The sequence below is a fragment of the Pectinophora gossypiella genome, chromosome 16 (genome assembly GCF_024362695.1).
Source record: "Pectinophora gossypiella chromosome 16, ilPecGoss1.1, whole genome shotgun sequence".
In the NCBI taxonomy this organism is placed as follows: Eukaryota; Metazoa; Arthropoda; class Insecta; order Lepidoptera; family Gelechiidae; genus Pectinophora; species Pectinophora gossypiella.
Window position 1 is genome coordinate 14,738,526 of NC_065419.1, and position 14,507 is coordinate 14,753,032.

General features: G+C 38.4%; 1 protein-coding gene across 1 annotated transcript; it reads right to left on the minus strand.

Annotated features, from left to right (window-relative positions):
* Positions 1–476: 476 nt before the first annotated feature.
* Positions 477–14,101, minus strand: LOC126373851 (uncharacterized). Its single transcript, XM_050020196.1, has 6 exons — positions 13,904–14,101; positions 13,167–13,319; positions 12,003–12,146; positions 5,390–5,579; positions 4,188–4,358; positions 477–3,790 (listed from the first exon to the last, which is right to left on the minus strand). Exons 1-6 carry the CDS (start codon positions 13,921–13,923, stop codon positions 3,419–3,421), a joined length of 1,050 nt encoding a protein of 349 aa, XP_049876153.1. The 5' UTR covers positions 13,924–14,101; the 3' UTR covers positions 477–3,418.
* Positions 14,102–14,507: the final 406 nt, after the last annotated feature.

Genomic DNA, 14,507 nt, shown 5'->3' on the forward strand with positions numbered 1-14,507 from the left:
TGCTAACACAAAAACACTAACATAAAAGATCAGCGCGTTTTTACGAAAAATTCATAAGAGTATTTTTGAGTGAAAAGCTATAAATTTTGGAGTGTAAAGTACATCTTTTGAAAAAAGAACGATATCTTATCCAGATACAGTGATTATAAGTTCTCTGAAACATATTTCAACAGAATTATTCCGGACAGAAATCTGACACCGGCGAATACGCGATTTATGTTTACCTTCATCCTTGATTTACTCATGCACCATGCGGTAAGTCTTTATATATTGTACAATTACCAATGCTTGTGAAGTATAGCCTTTCAAACATCTGCATTCCGCTCGTTACCTGTATCAAGTTTCATACCTTGAAAAAGTTATTACACATCTTCCTTCTAACATACTTTAGTAATTTAAGTACTGTAATGTGGTTTATATTTACAACCAACTAAAGATAATAAATATAATGATGTATTAGATAATAAAAAAAAAGATAAAGTTGATATAAAATTTATTTCACAACAATTACAAACATAAGTACATTCATAACTTCATAACTATATTTCAGGGCAAAAGTGGAAAAGAAAAAGGCGCTAAAACCTAAATGTGTCGTTTGCACGCGGCATCAATGTGTGGATGATATGGCTGTGCCTAAAGCAATCTTCAAGATCAACCCAGGGTACTCCGGAAGGATCACAAGAAGTATAACCAAAGTCCTAGATTATATGAAAGATTTTATCATTATTGAAGTCTACAGATGTATGCCTTTGTTGGGAGATGAGGAGAAAGTCCCAAACTGGGACATTCATATTGTGCATTATGCTATAGTTTTTACTACAAAAAAAGATTACTATAAAAAAATGTAGCTGGAATTTTCATATTTTTGGTATTACAGATTTTTTGACTGAAATTTTCTTGAACATTATGCTACATATTAATGATGTGCACAATTCAATTTTCATATTTTACTATGCCAATTGAGAATGCAATAATTTATTCATTGAAAAAAGGTGGTTTAGTATTTTTTTTATTTTTAAACATGCTGCTGACATAAAAATTAAAAAAAAACAACACTACTGACATTACAAAATACTTTGAAAAAAAAACAATTGTAAGGGTTGATACTATTCATCTATGCGGGAATCCCTTTACCCTTTTTCTATTTGTGAAGTCAATGTCAGAAGGATTAGAGTTGAAATACATCTGCACCTTCCACTCAGGATTGTCATTTGCTAGAGTGAGATAATCCGACCGCACGCGGCGTAATCAACGAGGCAGTCGGAGTGCAGTCACTCTCCCATTCTTTATCTCGCTCTGGCAAATGATGTTTCTAAGTGACAGAAAATGATAAAATAGAAGCAGAAGAAGCAGATGTACCCTTATATATGCTTGTATACATATTATCTAAGTGCCTTATGCATTCCATTGACAATTATATTATTATTTTAGCTATAAGATAAAGTACAACTTTATGAAACAAAAGTTACTTACTTTTAAGCATAACCTTTATCTAGTTGGTAGATAGTTTGGACTATTGTTAGGATACAAATATTTAGTACTAAGAACATAGTAACATTATGTACAAATTTAATACAGTTAGCAACAAAAATAAACTAGGTTTTCAATTGATATTTGTTGCTAACTGTAATACAAATTATGAAACCATACAAAGTGCTTTTTTTACATTATATTTTGTAAACATATATACCAACATTTTTGTATTTACCTAATGGTAACAAAGTGAATAGAAGTGTTTTTTTCTTCAAAGAATCATTCCTCTAGCATTTACTCATCTAAAAATAATATTGCTTTTTCAGGCTGTGTTGCCACATTTGTATTTCAGATCCATTTATAATACTAGTGTGAACAGGATAAGTGCCCTTTACCCCACTTTCTTAAGTAAATAATGTTTTAGTCTACCATGGTGGCTATATGTCCAAATGAAATGGTGCATAGTTAAAAATAAAAACTCAAAAAAATGTACTAATGTATATGTTACTGTAAAAGCAATGGAATTCTCATCCTGCGTCATTGTTTCCCGATACATATAATTTGTCGATTTTCAAGGCAAGAGTGAATAGGCACTATTTCGAATTTGCGTGCTCCACTAGTACGTTGCTTTAGACTAGGCTGAATCGTGGACAAACGCGCTCAACTCATTTAATAAAAAAAAATAAAAAATCCCGAAGTACAGTAATCTTTAGATTTCACCAAGTGATGGTGATAAAAGTGCGAATTGTTTTTCAATAATCGTTCATTTCGGAGTTATACAGGCAGGCACCTGGTTAACGTTTCTATATAAATCCTACTAACCCAAAAAAAAATGCATACATATTCCGGCGGTTTTTACAGTAACATACATGCAATAGTCGAAAAAAAACTAGTTATGTGTTGCCAAAGTTGATTTAAAATAAGTATTTTTTTTTGTATAAAAATAATATTAGTCAGACTATGGCAGTGAGGTGTTTAAGAAAATGTGACTAATTAATGAAAAGGAAAGTTTTAAGACTATTGTGGTCCTTTAAGGGAATAAGTGTTACTTTATGAAAATAACAAACAATTATTTACAACTGCATTGATTTTATTGCTTCCTGTTGGAATTGTCGACTTAGGATTTTCAATATTCAGTTAGAAAAATGCTATTTTCATTTCATCCATATACTTAGACTTTTACAATGCAAAGAGCATTACTACAGTGCCAAATGTGCCGAGTTTTTCGTCATCAGTAATTAATTACTGTATACTCTTAACGGCCTTACCAATAAACCTGGGGCCTGTTTCATAAAACTTACAATTGTAAATTACGACAATTTGGTGTTCATTACGTAGCTAATATGAAACTGCAAAATATTCGTGATCACACACTCCGCAATGTACATTATTATTATTTTACATTGTCATTGTAATTTACAATTGTAAGTTTTATTAAACAGGCCCCAGGTGTAACTTTTTATACCGATCATAACCTAAGAATAAGCACAATCTACAAATAAACTCGGAATAACTTATACCTTGGTGTAACATCTCATACTATCGCTAAACCAACCCTCACTCTAGTTAAAGTTCGGAATAACCTAAAACTGTCTGAAATTGACAGATGTGATTATTATGGTGATTTGTTGACACGATGGACTAATGTTATGGGCGATAGGCTGATGATCCCTTACCACCATAAGATTTATCATATCCAGCTTCCAACACCATATCAACAGTGGCTGCAAGTTGTCTTTGATTACTTGGGGCTCTGCCTACCCTATTAGGGATTACGCGCGTGAGTTTATGTATGTATGTATGTGTATGTTTTTAAATTATCTCCTTATTATCGGCTTATACCAGGTTTAACTATTCCTAGTATAACCTCGAAATAAGGATGGAATTTTTATTGGTAAGGCCGTAAAAAAGTACTAATCAAATACCTCTAACTGAATATTTAAACTTAACTGCTTTCCTTGAAGTCGCTTTTACCAGTGAAACTGCACCCCGAATGTTGTATGACATGTCTCGCGGTATACACACCGCATTCGACACACGTCCTGTACGGCTTACCGAGCACCATTTGACTTAAGAAACCGCCTACGAAGGCGTCTCCGGCGCCGTTCGTGTCGACAATATCCTTCTTGTCTAGCTTCTTGACAATGATGTGTTCTATTGCGCCGTCCTCAACGAGAATAACCGGGTTGGCGCTCTGAGTGATGACAATCACTCGTTTCCTTAAAACGTTGAGCTTGTTGTACCGGGCAGCCCAAAGGCCGATTTCTCTAACCTGGGTGTATTCCACGCCAAATTGTTTGGCGAAGCCTTCCCATTCCTGGAAGTGAAACAGTCCAAGTTACAGACTGAACAGGTATCTTGTAACATTAGCCCAAAAGAAGGTAACATTTAATCTTGTATAAATTAAAAATACATAAATACTTACACAAATAAATAAAGAAGAAAAAATAAAAACAGTAAAGTGAAAGTTCGTTTCCTCCACAAACTTATTTAAGAAAAAAAAAAGAATTCTTAAAAAAGTTATTTTAAATTATATTTGTAATGTTGCCAGGCGAAATATAATGCAATTATGAAGTTAATTCTTTCGTGTCGCTATAAAGATCAGTCTCTATATATAATAACTTTTTTAAGAATTCTTTTTTTTTTTTCTTAAAAAAGTTATTTTAAATTATGTTTGTAATGTTGCTCTTATTAATTTTGAACAACAAACATACCACAGTGTTTCCAAACAGCACGTCGACATACGGCAACAGTTTCTCGAGCTGGTCCTTATAGAACTCTGCGACGAACGGCGCGCTCAGGTTCATGATGAAGAAGTGGCCGTTGTCGTGCGCGTGCTGCGCCAGCTGCATGATGGACTCAGGGGATACCGCTACGAAGAAACCCTGGGGGTGATGGTGAAACATTACATAACTACTGTACTAATTATTATTATTGTACTAATTCTATTTCTCTTTTGTTTTGTATTTTGTTTTTTCCTGTTTGTGCAATAAAGTATTTGTTATGTTATGGTACATAACATAACATCACGCCTATATCCCCAAACGGGGGTTGACATCTCTTAACACGTTGACAGTCCAGTGACCCATATACGGGTCACGACGCACTAGCTCCATACCTCCGTGACCCATACATGGGTTACTAAGGAACGACCAGTTACGCACTAAGGGCGGGTGCTCCACTTGTATCAATTCGATTCAATTCAATTCTTTATTCATAATAAATATTTATTATTCAGAATATAATACAATAAATATTACATACTTAACCTTTTCACGGACAGAGATCATGGGTCATTGATGGTTCATAATAGGTAATATGCATATTATTTATTATTATTTATTTATGTAACCTTGGGATCGGAACGTCATTAGACGTTCTGTCCTTGAAAGTGTAAAAATAGTGAAGTGATATGCGGGACTTACAAAACTAATGCCATCCTTCACTAACAATAAGTGTAAAAAAGAGATAGATCTAGTTTTAGTTCTGTCAAATTATATTAAAATTTATAACGAATGTGTCTCCTCACGATAGTTTCCTTCACCGCTGAGAACGTGATAATCATTTATATACCCCGAACGTAAATCGACATTTCGTTATGAAACAACATGTATACGTCCTACTGCTGGGCACAGGCCTCCCCTCTATCAACCGGAGGGGGTATGGAACATACTCCATCACGCTGCTCCACTGCGGGTTGGTGGAGATATTTTACGGCTAATAGCCGGGATCAACTGCTTAACGTGCCCTCCGAAGCACGGAATCATATTATTTTTTCGGACAATCAGGTGATTGAAGCCTGCAATGTCAAACAAAGGACAGTCTCACAAAGTGATTTCGACGATGTCCCCATCGGGAATCGAACTTGGACCGTGAGCCTAACGCTCTAAACACAGAGGCTATTAGAAAAACTTACAGAAGCGTAGAAGAACTTGGCGGTTTCGATTGCCTTCTTGCACTCCTCCTTAGCGAGGTGGTCGGGCGTGAACTTCTGCGCGGCGGCCAGGTTGGCACACAGCGACCGGTGGAGGCCCGTCACCAGCACGGCACAAGTCCCCGTCGGAGCCTCTTCAGTCACTTGGTACATCACGTTCACGCCTTCTGCTCTGAAACGGGTAGGGACAACATAACATAAGCTTGAGGAGCTCAGTGGCCCAGCGGTAAACGCGCTCGGTCTGCGATTGTTGAAGTTAAGCAACTTTCGCAAAGGCCGGTCATAGGATGGGTGACAAAAAAAGTTTTCATCTCGAGCTCCTCCGTGCTTCGGAAGGCACGTTAAGCCGTTGGTCCCGGCTGCATTAGCAGTCGTTAATAACCATCAATCCGCACTGGGCCCGCGTGATGGTTTAAGGCCCGATCTCCCTATCCATCCATAGGGAAGGCCCGTGCCCCAGCAGTGGGGACGTTAATGGGCTGGTGATGATGAACATAAGCTTACGACTATACTTCCCAACGTCTACGGCTACGTCTATTATTTCCCAATTTTATTTTTTATTTTATTTATTTATAACACTTTATTAATTACACATAGAATTGGGGGAGGCGGAGGTATATCCATCGCAATATGAACTAAGTACCGACACCTCACCGAGCTTTTTGTTAGATCAACGTGATAGTGAACTGTATCGCCGTCTATAATGGTCTAGCCAGCTATGGGTGTGTGTGTGTGTGTGTGTGTGAGTGTGAGAGAGAGAGAGAGAGAAGTAATAGTATACATGGTGTTAGTGACAACGTACCGAATACTTAGGAGGATGATTCAGACCATGATTCTGAGTTGATATCAAGTGGAATTTCCAGTCGGAAAATTCATGAAAATAAGTTTTTTTTTTTATTATTTTCAGTTTCATACTTTTGCGACGGAAAATTCCACTTGATATGAACTCAGAATCATGGTCTGAGTCATCCCTCAAAGTTTTCGTTACGATGTCACACCCTGTATAAAGAGGCAATAAATTTCGTTTATTCTTATTTTTTTTATTTTAATTTAAATATTCGTTTCAAATGGTGACATGGTGTTACAGCGTAGTAAATTGCCGCTACATTGTTTGCGTACACGCAATACAATCAATTGGCCACAATTGAACAGTTGAGGCATTTCACTCGCTTGATCAATATTTGAAAGCCGATTGTGAATTTGTGAGCAGTTGGAAGATGACATCATCATCATTATCAGTCCATTCCCGTCCCTACTGAGAGATCGGGCCTTAAACCATCACGCGGGCCCAGTGCGGATTGATGGTTATTAACGACTGCTAATGCAGCCGGGACTAACGGCTTAACGTGCCTTCCGAAGCACGGAGGAGCTCGAGATGAAAACTTTTTTTTGTGGTCACCCATCCTATGTCCGGCCATTGCGAAAGTTGCTTAACTTCAACAATCGCAGACCGAGCGCGTTTACCGCTGCGCCACCAAGCTCCTCATGACATACGCTCATTTAATTCTTAAACAACGTTGGCCTAACAGAAAACTTAAGAAGCGTGGATACTTAGTCCATCTTGCGTTTGATGTACCACTGACTACCCCAAATGGGGCTTTGTGTTCCCCTAGTTTGGTTAGGACATTATAGGCTGATCAGCTGATTGTCCGAAAGTAAGACGATCCGTGATTCGAAAGGCACATTAAGCCGTTGGTCCCGGTTACTACTTACTGATGTATGTACGTAGTCGTTGCGTCCGTGAGTTCGGACAGGGACCCAGGCCTACGGGGTATAACGTAGAACCCTTGCCCAGGGATACGGGTGAAAACCACAACGGTTGCAGAGGCGGAGATAGGAGCCATCGGTAAGACATTGTAAGACGGAAGAGGCAAGTCACAGGGACTGTAACCTGGAACCTGACAGAGGGCAGCAGTAACTGACAGTACTATTCAGAGGACTATTCCCCTCCGGTTGATTGAGGGGAGGCCTGTGCCCAGCAGTGGGACGTATAAAGGCTATTTATGTATGTTATGTACTATTCAGAGGCGGAGGACAGGAGTCATTGTACGGCTTTGAATTAGACTACTCTGGGCGCCATCCCACTCGCGTCAGATAGAGTACTACGGGGCGGAAGGCAAGAGGGAAACCATTGCCTTATTTTTCCCTAAAAAGTAGCATGGCAAATGCTACACCGACAAGAGCATGGGTCTTAAATTAGTGATGACTGTTTTTGTATTGTTACTTTTGCGTCCTCTCATAATAAATACTTTTTTTTTTTTTTCAGTACAGCATAAGTGATGTTTTTGAAGTGATACAGCGAGGCTTGAGAATGTACAAGATCAAATGTTATCGCGATATCAGCCGCCGCGCTTATCACCGAGTTCTCAACTCACTCGCGAGTTACATCATTATTTACGTTACATCATATACTTATTTAGGTTAAATACAATTTTCCTGCAATTAACCTGTTACAAATTTTCCTTTGTTATCATTGATTAAAACAACAATGTAATAAAATAAAATATGTAAATATGTGTTATCGTAGCTGTATTAAAAAAACATAATTTTCCATCATTATAATTGCACAGAACATACCTAATACAAATGTATTATTTCCTTATTGAATTACGATCATGCGACAGGCTACAAGCAGTTATGTTGACGCTGTAACATCAATGTTTAATGATCTTTTTCGTAGAAAAATATGATATTTTATAATATTTATAACTATTATAGTTCACCACCTGATTGTCCGAAAGTAAGATGATCCGTGCTTCGGAAGGGACGTTAAGCCGTTGGTCCCGGTTACTATTTACTGATGTGAGTAAACGTTACATGAGCCATGTCAGGGGCCTTCGTCAGCTCAATCGTAACCCTGACACCAGGGTTAACGAGGCTGGTATTCCACCTCACAAAAGTCACAACCTACATGATAAGAAAAGGTATGAACTTCATCAAAATCGGTTTAGTAGCTTTGGTGTGAAATCGTAACAGACAGAGTTACTTTCGCATTTATAATATTAGCGTTTATGTTATGTTAGTTAACACGACACACTATCTTGAAAATGAAATAACACCTATTTACCTGAATGAAAACGGAAGTTAGTCAATATTATGCAAAATAATACAAATAAACAGACTCCGAATAAATAATGAAAGAGGTCGTGCTATAGTTAGCAAGGACAATATGATAACACATATAACTTCATCTCAAACATAAAAATTCTAGCGCTATTTATAAACATATCCATGTGGCACAAAGCAGCACTAGTACCATTACAAAAAAAAAGTATCCAAAGAAGGGCTCCGTGTTTAAAATAGGAACACAGATCAAAGCGACAACATAACAGTCATAAAACTCATAAATAAAAAGAACTATTTGAATAAGGAAAAGTAGATATCGTCGTGTTATGATTCTATAGTCCGTTGGGAAATAGGCGTGAGTTTATGTATGTATGATGAAAACCACGTAAGCGGTCTTTTTACAAAATAACCATTTATAAGTTAGGTACGTAAGTAACGGCTTCCGTGGTCCTGTGGTTGAACGTAGGACCCACGGGTTCGAATCCCGGTGGGGACATATCACAAAAATCACTTTGTGATCCCTAGTTTGTTAAGGACATTACAGGCTGATCAACTGATTGTCCGAAAGTAAGATCATCCTTCCGAAGGCACGTTAAGCCGTTAATTCCGGTTACTACTTACTGATGTAATCTTTACATGAGCCATGTCAGGGGCCTTTGGCGGCTCAATAGTAACCCTGGCACCAGGGTTGATGAGGCTGGTATTCCACCTCACAACCCACACGATAAGAAGAGACTTAGCGTGGCGGCAAACTGGATATTTGCAAAATATCCGGCGAGAATATATGACAACATACAGGGTGTTAGTGACATCGTAACGAATACTGAGGGGGTGATTCTGAGTTAATATCAAGTGGAATTTTCCGTCGCAAAAGTATGGAATTCAAGTACAGAAATGTTGTCATACAAGTTCCTGGTGTCCTAGTGAGATAGGTCCCATGGACCTTTTTTTGACGCGACTTATTGTAGATTTGCCGCAGATGGCATTAACTACTTGGCCGGACAAATGGGGAGCGCTGAGGGCTCTCACTCGGTACAAAATTTAAGACAACAGGCCTGAGGGTGCCCAATTAGGCGCGAACCACGGCTCAGGGCGTCGTCGCCGTTGCGAAAGTATTAATCGACCCTAGTGGTTCGATAGCGATAAGCGCTGAATGAGGGAAATCGTCGACCACGCCGGCGGGATCGGTATCGGGGTTCTGAAGTGTTTGGTGTCGCGTGCGGATTGGCCGCCTCTATGGCTAGAGTAATCGGGTCGTCGGGATCGTATATTACGTCCTTCGGCCGATACTTTTGAGTACCGTTCCTAAGCGGGATGTATTCGGAAGCCACAACTACCAGAGGATTTGGGTGGTGCGGAGCAGAATCAAAAAACGAAGCTAATTTGAGCCATTGGGCAGTGGTTGGTACACCTAGGTCAATGTGCAGATTTTTATTGCGAAGGAACCACGGAGCTCCCGTGGTTTTCCGCGTGAAACTATGTAGAAGATGGGATCCTATAGACCTTGTGACAAACTACAATGAACTCGCCTATTAGTTACCGTGATAAATGTGTCATAAAAATCAGTATTATCGCTCTTTGATTGACAGTATCAGTAATAATCGTATTAATGTTATCAGACTGTGAAGATAAGAAATAGGCTTACAAATGTAGATCTAGAGATTCGTGTCATTTTTATCGATATCACACGCCCATAGGCCCTATCAGGGTGGAGCAGAACAAGTCATCAAGAACTTGTAAAGAGAAAAAAACTTGAAATATGATCAAAGTAAATATAATATCATCACCATAGAGAAAATCACGTGACTTATACGTGGCGTGCGCCTTTTTGAAAAATCACATTGGGGTATGATTTTTGATTTTTATGACAAAACCTCGCAATAAATACGCTTGTTTCAATCGAGGTAATTAAGGTATTTGCGGACTCAATTTTTAAACCGAACATTGATTTCAATAATCGTTCATTTCGAAGTAGTAGGCTTTGATATAGACTACTTTGGGGGCCGTCCCACTCGCGTCAGGCAGAGTACTGCGGGGCGGAAGGCAAGAGGTAAACCACTGCCCTATTTTCCCCGAAAAAAGTAGCATGGAGAATGCTACACCGACCAGCGGGCTTAGCACCATAAGCACGCGACTCTTTCTCGCCGCGACAGAGATCATCTGTCTCTTTCTGTGCAGTACTGTGAGAGAGTGACGGGTGACGTATGTCGAGGCGAGAAAGAGTCCCGCGCTTACGGTGCTAAGCCCGCAGAGCGTGGCTCTTAAATTAGTAATGATGATGTGATGACCGGCAAGTACCTGGTTAACCTTAGGATTTACCACTGAACCATGGTAAATGTTAAAAAAAGAAATGTTTAGACGTGGTCAAGTAATTGAGCGTTGAGCTCACGATCCGGAAGTCCTGGGTTCGATTCCCGGTGGGGACACGTGTAACAAAAATCACTTTGTGGGCTTGTCCCTTGAAGGCAGGACATCAAAAACGAAAGTTTTCTTTGGAGTTAGTATGAAAAGTATGAAAGCGGTCAAACGCCGCAGTCATTGATATTTAATACATTAATAAAATTCAAAAATTACTCGAAACGATTGATTTTTTATCATCCTTTTCATTGTAATCCCCATAGTATTGATTACAATTTTAGTTATAAATGGATCATACAATTCGTGGCTGACTTTGCAAACTGTCGTATCTGCAATTTTCTACTAAAATATTTTGTGTCTTATTGACAATAACATACATACATACATAAACAGCCTATATACGGCCCACTGCTGGGCACAGGCCTCCCCTCAATCAACCGGAGGGGGTATGGAGCATACTCCACCACGCTGCTCCAATGCGGGTTGGTGGAGGTGTTTTTACGGCTAATAGCCGGGACCAACGGCTTAACGTGCCCTCCGAAACACGGAAATCTTACTTTTTCGGACAATCAGGTGATTCAAGCCTGAAAAGTCCTGACCAAACAAAGGACAGTCTCACAAAGTGATTTCGACAATGTCAAATCAGATTCATTCAGTTAGCGATTTAAGCGACGAATTTATGAGTGGTTTAGGACTCGAAACTACTGAATTCGACTTTCAAGTTTGAATTCATGTTTGGATCACGGATAATTGGTATCATGTGGTTTCCAGGATTTGTGCCCGGTCAATGGCAATGCGCTCGTCCTCTATTACGTAAGACAAAGACAACTGGCAAGGAGTGGGTGTGTAATCCATCGGTGTGTGCCTACCCCTTCGGGGATACAGGCGTCATGCTTCTATTTCTAGCCTACACTATCCCACTGCAGGTCACAGGCTTCTCGCCCTTTCTTCCACTCCTTTCGAACTTGGGCTTTTTCTTTCCAAGATGTTGCACCGATCTCATCATGCCATCTCTTTCTAGCACGTTAGGCACCCAGTCTGTGGTCTCCTTTGACCATAGTGCTTTCGGCATCTGTATAACATGACCAGCCCGATCCCACTTCAGACTCTAGCTAGACTGCAATGTTATATTTATGAAGCTAAAATTAATTATTTAAATTTTTCAACTCACTCGGCTCTGTCCTTGAGTATCTTGGCGTAGTCATCGTCGCCGACGCATCCGAAGTATGTCGTCAGTTTGGGCTTGTTCAGGATCCACTGCGCGGCCCGGAGAGAGTTCTGCACGCTGCCACCCGCTATGAACTCGACCTCATACCTGGAGACATCCAAAGAGTATTAGGGCGCCCCCTCACAACGTTTCTACACACACGTCGATGCGTCGACGCTGTGCGGATACTGGCAAGACGTTGACGCTCGAAAAACACTAATCTGGAGGCTTGATCTACATCTGGCTGCACCGCATCATTGCACTTTCCTATGCTTCTATCCTTTTCTGTCACACAGAACCATCATTTGCTGGAGCGAGATAGAGAGCGGGAGTGAGACCTCGTTGATTCCGCGACGAGAGGTCGTATTACCTCGCTTTAGCAAATTACGGTTCTAAGTGGCAGAAAAGGATAGGAGAGTGCAGTTCCAAGCTCTGCTGCCAGATGTGGTAATCAGCCCTACAAAAAATAGTCTACTATGAATTGAAATTTAATTTAATTTGGCATGGTACCAAACCTCTGTTCATCAATTATGATCATTGTCTTATCAAAATCAAGTCAAAATTATATGCACAATATAAGTAAGTAAGTAAAAAGTTAATTTCCTCTACAAAAAGAATCCATAACAAAAGACATTTGGTTTGTGCGTACAATTTTTGAGAAGAGGCTGGTGCCTAAACTAGGTAAAACCTGTCATATAGGACACCAGGTCTCCACCTCCAGATATTAAACAGTTAAATTTACAATTATGAAAAATTTGCAGAACAGCTAGTAGATAATACAGTAAAAGAGTAAAATTAAAGACAGTAAAAATAATAAATTTCAACGTGTTTGTGTGTATGTATTTTTGTATAAGAAGTTATGTTAGTTTTCTTTTTAGTAATGCTATGGGCCACACTGATCAAGGATTTTTTATTACATTTTATGGTAGCCCATTAAACATACTTAAATGATATATTTTTAAGTTATGTACTTTTATCATTAAGATTTTTTTTATTGTAAAAATTACATGATTTTTTTATTTTTAAGTTAATAATTTGTCCTGTGTAATTTCTATGTCCTTATGTCCGTATAATTTATTCTATGTCTTGGTGTACACTGTAAGTACAATTAATATAATAAAAGCTTACGTCTTCATAAGCTCCTTATACAAAGGCATATGTTTCTTTCCAGCCATGATGGCACCATCTGGTTCCAATCCATATTTCGTTAGTAATTCTGGCTCTACATTCGCTGAGATGTCCAGCAGAGGGTTCCCAATGCCCACAAGCACACCTTCGGTACTGAAAAAAGTTCAATAATAAATTTATTTACCAAAATAATCACTATAGGTACTAATACTATAAGCCAGTGATAACTTCTTAAATTTTATTATGTCCAGTCTGCTTCTTGGCATAGACTTCCCCCAACCTCGTCCACTCTTCATTATCTTGAGGTTTGACTTTATCTTGAATCATCACTAGTAGATTCAGAAAAAAACCAGCAGCAATCCCAGAAACATGATACAGTAGATGAATGAAAAGTGTTTTATAATTTTTGATTAAAACAGTAAAATTATGTAAGTAGTTAATATGTTCTCGCTAAGAAATGTAAAATAAAATATTAATAATTACATATTTATTGGATTTCAACTTTACATTAAAAGGTTAATAATTATTATTTACTTTAAAAAAAAAACTATTTTAAAGTTGTTTTATCAACAAAAGAAATATTACAAGCAGAATAAATGATAAAAAGTTGTATAAAAAATAATAGCCGAAGGAATAGACTCCACTGCATGTTATGAGGACAATGAATATTTGAATTAAGCAAATTAAAACACGCTCTCCGGCAGAGGAAGTTAATTTAAAAACGTAAATTAGCTCACCAAGTGCAAGGAGTAGTCATTATGTAATCAAGTTTTGCCGCAGTAACTTAACACCGAAATTATAATTTATTCACAGTCGATTTATCAACGAGTGTGACTACAGTATCACCACATGTTTTGATATGTAAACTGCAAACACGCTCGGAATCTGTAAGCCGCACACGGAAATGCGCGATCTGGGCAATCGCGCGTGGATTGTTTGACAACTGTCAAATTAGTTGACATTACTAAAAACCGGTAATATTTGTCCTATTACCGGTTTTTCTTATAAATGGCAACATTACCATACGGTATCAAAACGCGATATTCCAAACCTAAAAAAAGTAAAAGTCAATTATATAATAGCTGCGCCATCTAGCGATCGCATCTAAACCATAACTATTCGTAATATTCAACAGATAGCGCCACAGTCGTAGTGAATAATTACGTAAAATTGAAAAGTTTAAAAGTAAGAAATAATAAATATTCTGTATGAAATTATTATGCTGATGACATGAGAACATAAACTTCTAGTTGTATTTATAATTAAACCATAATTATTTACCTACTTTGATGAAAATCAATATATTTTAACAAAACTTAATGTTGTAGCAGTGAGGGCGCC

What these genes read in the sequence shown, in the direction of transcription:
- LOC126373851 (XM_050020196.1), bottom strand. Translation starts at nt 13,923, where the DNA reads ATGACTACTCCTTGCACTTG. An exon ending in ATGACTACTCCTTGCACTTG is followed by an intron (nt 13,320 to 13,903) that starts GTGAGCTAATTT and finishes AACTTTTTTCAG; the next exon opens with TACCGAAGGTGTGCTTGTGG. An exon ending in TATAAGGAGCTTATGAAGAC is followed by an intron (nt 12,147 to 13,166) that starts GTAAGCTTTTAT and finishes GGATGTCTCCAG; the next exon opens with GTATGAGGTCGAGTTCATAG.